This window comes from Ostrea edulis, chromosome 9 (genome assembly GCF_947568905.1).
Source record: "Ostrea edulis chromosome 9, xbOstEdul1.1, whole genome shotgun sequence".
Lineage (NCBI taxonomy): Eukaryota > Metazoa > Mollusca > Bivalvia > Ostreida > Ostreidae > Ostrea > Ostrea edulis.
The window spans coordinates 63,745,777-63,752,650 of record NC_079172.1 but is presented as its reverse complement, the minus strand read 5'-3'; the positions used below and the strand labels follow the sequence as shown (position 1 = coordinate 63,752,650).

The 6,874-nt window shown below is 37.0% G+C and overlaps 1 protein-coding gene across 2 annotated transcripts; it reads left to right on the top strand.

Moving 5' to 3' along the window:
• The first annotated feature begins 1,063 nt into the window (after positions 1-1,063).
• On the top strand, positions 1,064-4,936 carry LOC125659764 (cytochrome P450 2C8-like). 2 transcript variants are annotated; one of them, XM_048891538.2, is made up of 5 exons: positions 1,064-1,222; positions 1,336-1,703; positions 3,000-3,512; positions 4,032-4,475; positions 4,664-4,936. In XM_048891538.2, exons 2-5 carry the CDS (start codon positions 1,385-1,387, stop codon positions 4,840-4,842), a joined length of 1,455 nt encoding a protein of 484 aa, XP_048747495.1. In that variant the 5' UTR covers positions 1,064-1,222; positions 1,336-1,384; the 3' UTR covers positions 4,843-4,936. The 2 variants fall into 2 exon arrangements, with proteins under 2 accessions (XP_048747495.1, XP_056005858.1); XM_056149883.1 differs by having other exon boundaries at positions 1,068-1,703.
• The last annotated feature ends 1,938 nt before the right edge of the window (positions 4,937-6,874 follow it).

Here is a 6,874-nt window from a genome sequence, read left to right as displayed (position 1 = left end):
AGATCGAGAATTACGCTTTTCAAAGAGGTAAGACTACAATTCTGTATGCATCTTTTCTGAAAACGCCATTTTTCCCAATGCCAAAAAAAACACAATAAAAATCTGATTATTTCCCGTCGAAAACAGCGTCCTATTCACCTATGCTGTCGTCTGATAATAAAACTCCATGCTGTGTTCTAAAAATAGATAAGCCTCTCTTTGGGTGAACTATCGGTTCAAGAGAACAGTATGGAAATGCATTATAGTTATAATACCATACGTTTTTAAAATAAATCTCTGTTTTAAAATTTGTTTTTATTGATTTCTTGTTTATTTCTTTGCAGATATTTTCCATCCAGAGAGGAAATTATAAGAATGATGATCCAATGCTTTCCAGTCGGTAAAATGTGGAACGAGTGTCCATGCTGAATTGTTACTGCCAAATGTTTCCAAGTCCCCTAGACAACTTTAAAATATGATAAATGGGCGTAATAACATTGGGGCGTGTGTCTTCAGGACCTTCACCACTTTTTAAAAATTGTTTGAAGTTGCTTTATTTGTTCATTATTAAATGTAATCAATTTGGTCGAAAAAATAAAAATAAAAGAATCATTCTATTTAATGTTGTTTTAACACTAACAGCGCGCCATACTTACTATAGAAAATAGGTGACGTCAGTCAAAACAAATTTGATTATGGCGGATCTAACGAAAGTTGAAATGCTACCTGGATTTTGATAGTTTTAAACAAAAAACAGCATATATTATTTAGATAGAGTTAATTGATTAGAAAAGATAAAATTCAGGTGAGAAATAATTCCTGAATATATTAAATATGTAAAAATAGTACTGCACTATCGAAAACCGGTGACACCAGGATACCCATCATAACTTGCATTTAATCGGCCAGCATGTAATTTGATGAAACCGAGGCTATCTACGGCCGAAAATATAGCGGAATCTCACTATATAATAGTGACATCCCCTAATATACCGGAATTTACGTCCCCCCCCCCCCCCCCCCCAACCTGATAATTACTTTTTCCCATTAGAAAATGACACGTACGACTTAATGTTTATTTTTTATCAGGGGCAAATAACTCGTGGATCATCTAGTCATAACCGGATTGGTTACCGCATTTAAAGTGAGGTAACATTCGTGGACCTCCGGTGAGCCGTGAATTTAAATCGTGGACCTCCGTGATCTGCATATCAGTGTTCCGCCTTTTCAGGTATCGGCACAGGTAAGACTCCATGCAGTTTTAGCGAACATTGCAAAATGTCATGAAAGCAAAGGTAAATAGTTGAGAATTGCGGCATACAAAGTGTTTAAGCAATTCGTTCTATATATTCACAGGACATTAATAAAACCCTGACATTTCGTACTTTTGGCATTGCGGTGCAGTATGTGGGTAACTATTGCCATTGTTCTTGTTTTGATTTCCCTGATTTGGAGTCTGACCGGACGACGTAAGGGGCTTCCTCCCGGTCCGACATGTTACCCCATCATTGGAAATATCGGGATAATCAAGCCGTCAGAAGCCGTGCAATCACACAGAAGATTGAGGAAGATTTATGGAGATATCTACACGGTGATGTTCTTCCACAAACCCATGATAGTCGTCCATGGATATCAAAACATTCGAGAACTTCTGGTTAAAAATGGTGATATGTTTTCTGAGCGACCAAAGGTTTTTGTTTCTGAAGTTATAGCAAAAGGAAAAGGTATTTATCTATTTAATTGCTATGTACGAACTGCATTATACAATGTACTAACAAAGTAGCATCGTAACATTTCTATTGGGAGATGTGTGACACGATTTCGGTGTGTGTATTCTTAATTTAACAATTAGTATTTCCCTGCAAGGAGAATGGTCACCGGTGCATTGGTTGGTTGTTTCTTTTACGAGAAATTTTCACTCATATTGAGACGTAGGTAGGTTGAGTACCACAAAATTAAATCAATGCTTAGCGCGTATAACAGTAACAGTGGTGGTTCTTTAACATGCCGACAGCTGCCGCGCCACGGGACCTCCGTTTTCTTTAAGAGTTTATCGGTATCCCAAAGATAAGAGCTTGTCGATCGATTTGCGAAGGAGCAACTACTACTTGTGTCAACGCATTTGGTTTAACGCGGCCATGACACAAGCGGGGCTCTTAGTCACGACCTCCCGCGGTTACGAAGCGAACGCTCTACCACTGAGCTACTGCGAGCGGTCCAGTGCTTTGGATATATGGCTTTTATTCATGTTTATCAAAACGCACGAAGTCCCACTTTGATAATTCCACAGTAAAAGAAATAAAAAAAAAAAATTCAAAGATTTCAAATACTGTCATAACACTCTTCGCTTTCGACCTTCTCTTAAATGTAAATCAAATTAATCTCACTGTTAACATCAACCTAAGTTCTTCTCAGTCTGTTTAATATCTATACTGTCCCACGCAACCTAAGTTCTTCTCAGTCTGTTTAACTTTGATTAGGTACTATACTGTCCCACATTGTCATTTTGAATGTCAAGTTCTTTACACACTGATTTTGACTACTATTACTCCGTTTCCTTCATCAAGATATAGGACTCTACGCGGATGTGACCGGTTGACATGGGGCGCTTACTCCTAGACACCTAGCCCCACCTCTGGTATGCCCGGGGTCCGTATTTACCCTACTCTTGAATTTATATTCTTTGCAGGAGTTATGAGATTGATCACTGTTCGTTATCTTCACCTTTTCATACAGAAATTAGTCTATGACCATTGAAAATGATGTTTTCGTGTGCCGATTATAACCAGTTATTGCAAAGCTTAGCAATCAGTTATTCGAAACTCCTGGAATCGTAGCATGCTCTTTTAATAGAAATATTATGGTGTTCATTTAACATCAAGAATTTGTCACTAGTAAATATCAGAATAACATTTGCCAAATCACAAGGTAATTTAACCCAATGATCAGTTTTTCAAGGTTTCCCAATATCAGTTCAGTTCGGTACTAATACACACAGCATGGAGGTAATTTCTTTACAGGTCTTATCTGGTCGTCTGGTCCACTGTGGAAGGAACAGAGAACATTCGCGCTGACAACGATGCGTAAATTTGGATTCGGGAGACGCTGCATGGAAAGTCAGATCATTGAAGAAGTAGACTGTCTAATGAACGAACTGGAAAAATATGAAAACAAGGCTTTGGACATTCAGACGCTTCTGAACACTTCGGTGTCAAATGTTATTTGTTCACTTTTGTTTGGAAAAAGGTTTGATTATGATGAGTCAAAATTCAAACGTTTGATTTCTATTTTAAACGATTTGTTTTCCAACATGAAAACATCTTCGCCAGCAAACATTTTCCCGTCTTTACGTCACATCAGATTCTTTAGCCTTGACTCGATAGTAGACAATTTCGATTCCTTGAAGGCTTTTGTAACTGAAATGATCGAGGAACACAAACAAAATTTTGACGAAGACAACATCAATGATTACATCGATACTTATCTTTTGGAACAAAAACAAAGATCAAATGAAGCCGACACTACATTTACAGGTAACGAACAGATACCGGTATTTAGTTTGATCAAGATGGCAGAATACAGCATTTACTGGGAGGGGATTTCCAGAACAAATGTTCTTCATAAACCATGTGATATATTTTCATCAAGTTGATGAAATCGATGTACCATATTGTTCTATCTAATTGCAAGCAGAGAAAATAACAACTTGGCAGGCCTTTCCTACTACACCATAGCTTAAATTCAACTTCAAATAAATTAGGATAATCTCCACTTTTATCAAATTAAAATATAGCAATAAAAAACAATTTATCGTCTTTTTGTACAAGAAATATTTGTCAGAAACGATGAGATTCATCTATTGCAAGTTTGAACTATGTTAATAATATTTAATCATATACATGTAGGCCTAGTGACTAACGTAGTGGGAAGTATCCATTTTGTACACATGTCTTATCTCCAATGAATTACGTGTGAAATTCGAGCTATTTTTCCCGAGCTTGGCAGAAAGACTCCGGAAGTTATGATTGCAAAGAGAGATTTTTCTTTTATAGATGAACAACTAAATAACAGTGTTCGCGACTTCTTCACCGCGGGAACTGAAACGACGTCCACTACACTGAGGTGGGCGCTCCTGTACCTAGTTCATCATCAGGACTGGCAGAAAAGGCTCCAGAATGATGTAGATGACGTCATCGGTCAGACACAACCTAAAATGGAACAGAGGGATAAATTGCCAAGGGTGGAGGCATTTATTCTGGAAGTTCAACGTTTGGCAAATCTGATTCCCCTTAATTTGCCGCATGCACCCAAAGAAGATTTTACTTACAGCGGGCATCTATTCCCTACAGGTGCCATCGTATTTTGCGTTTTAGATTCTGTGATGTTGGATCCTGAAATCTTTCCTGAGCCTTCCGAATTCAAACCAGAAAGGTTTTTGGACCCAACCGGGAAATGTTCTGGGGAACAGAAAGATAAAATAATTCCTTTCTCAACAGGTAGACCATGTAGAATTTTAAAAAAAACTGATTTGTTATTAGTTATGCTAATCACTAACTAATGTTTTTTGAGAAGAAATTAACTTTAAACAACGAAAGATTTCTTACATGCGTCTTTTTATAATCCATTTATTGTTTTTGTTGGTGAAGATATTCAGCAAGCACATGTACATTATTTATATCAACAGGACGCAGGGCGTGCCTTGGAGAGTCACTGGCCAAAATGGAGTTGTTCCTTTTTCTGACCAGATTTCTACAGAAGTTTGATATCAAACCGGAGAATCCCGATCGTCTGCCTTCTCTGGATTCTACACTGGGTGTTACCAACATGCCGCTCCCCTTCAACCTGATATTAAGCAAACGTTAGACCTGTACAGATTTGTGAACTTTAGTGCTTTAAATGCAAATATATTGTGCAAGAATAGAAGCGACCCTTAGCTATCAATAAATGTCATGTTTTCTATTGTTTTTGTCTGTATTTCAATATTTTCATTTCATTATCATTTAATGATATCGTCCACACCACCTCTCACATGTTGAAAAAGGATATGTTCCTAAACTGATTTTCACAAAACCGAGAAAATATTCTGAAAGGAATCAGTGAAACAGACAGCTCCATTTTTAACGTCTATCTTTAATAAACATTAATTTCTGATATATTTCTTTCAAGTTAGTTGTAGAAACCGCTGCAAATATCTTTGAATACGCGGGTGGCGGGGGCTTAGTAGCTAAGAGTTTCTGTGACCAGGAGGTTGTAGATTTAAATCCCCGCTGATACCTTGCATTGGCCACGTGAAACCCAAGACATAAAGATAGACTGCTCTATTGTCTTACCTTCGCCGTTGAGAAACAAGCAAGTAATGTCATGATTTAAATTATTTTGACCACTGAAAATTGAAGATAATGAACAGTGATCAATCTCATAACTCCTATAAGGAATATAAAATTAAAAAATTGGGTAAAGACAGACCCATGGACGTACCAGAGGTGGGATAAGGTAGCTAGAAGGGGTAAGCATCCCCTGTCAATCGGTCACACCCGCCGTTAGCCCTACATATAGATAGTAATCACTTGATCTTCATCAAAGTATTTTAAATATCTCTCTCTTTCTGAAAAACAATGCTTTTATTGATATATTTCATCTTTGGAATTATCCAGTCTCACAACGAGAGATTCTGGTCATGGAAGGACAGACAACAGTATATTTATATGGCAAACAGTTTCTGCCTTTTTTGGCATAGTGCAACAATGTTGACAATCTCTATTTTGAATTCCTTATAGGAGTTATGAGATCAATCACTGTTCGTTGTCTTCATATTTCAATTTGATATTATATAATAATGTACTAAGGTGGACTGAAATCCCTCAAATAGTTAGCCAATCAGATTACAGTATTTTAACCAATTAGAAATAAATGTATATTAACCTATCAACTTAAGGCAAAAGGTATAAATATAGTCGTACCACGATGTGAACCGGTGTCACACCCCTTACATCTTGATCAGGTAGACGGAGTAATCCGTAGTCAAAATAAGTGTGTAATGACCGGTATTAAACATGCCACCTGCATATGGTGTCTCTCAACTGATTCCCATTGTCGGATACCCACGAGTGATCTCGTCGTTTATTCATCACCCGGTGAGAAGTAAAAAACGAGATCACCCATGGGTGGGCATACCTAATTGAAGACCTACAAAAATGTGGGCTATATACATCAAATCTATGATTTTCTGATTAAGCATGTCTCAGATATAGAATAAACACAAACAATCTTGATAAAAATATATTTAAAAAGCTCAGTATGGGGAACAATGTTTTTTTCTATTAGACGACCTAGTGCAAGAGCGATAACTCGCGTAAATATATATCTACAAATCAGCTGTTCAATTGTTAATCATTTCTTTTATTTTTTAATATACAATTTTGAAACATTTTCCCGATCTTTTAACAAAGAAAATATACAAGAAATGATTATTAATTGAACAGCTGATTTGCAAGTATGACATTTATACGAGTTATCGTTCTTGCGCTAGGTCGTCAAGAGAGAAAAATAGTTGCCCCTACCCAGCTTTGAAAATACAATATAAAACATATTTTTATCAAACACTTTTGTTTATATTAGATATTTGAGACATGCTTAAGAAAATCATATTAGTTTTGATGTAAATAGCCTATATTTTTGTAAGTCTTCCGTAGGTCTTCAATTACCTGTAGGTCTTCAATTAGGCAGGCCGCCCGTGGGTATCCAACGACGCCGATTCCATACGCAAAGGGTAGTTCTGCGTATAGATTAGGTCTATGTTTGGCGTAATGTGGGTTCTTCAACATGCCAACGCCTGCCGCGACCTCCATTTTTAAGGTCAATTTTAGAAAAACCCGTGCTTCTCACTTATAAATTC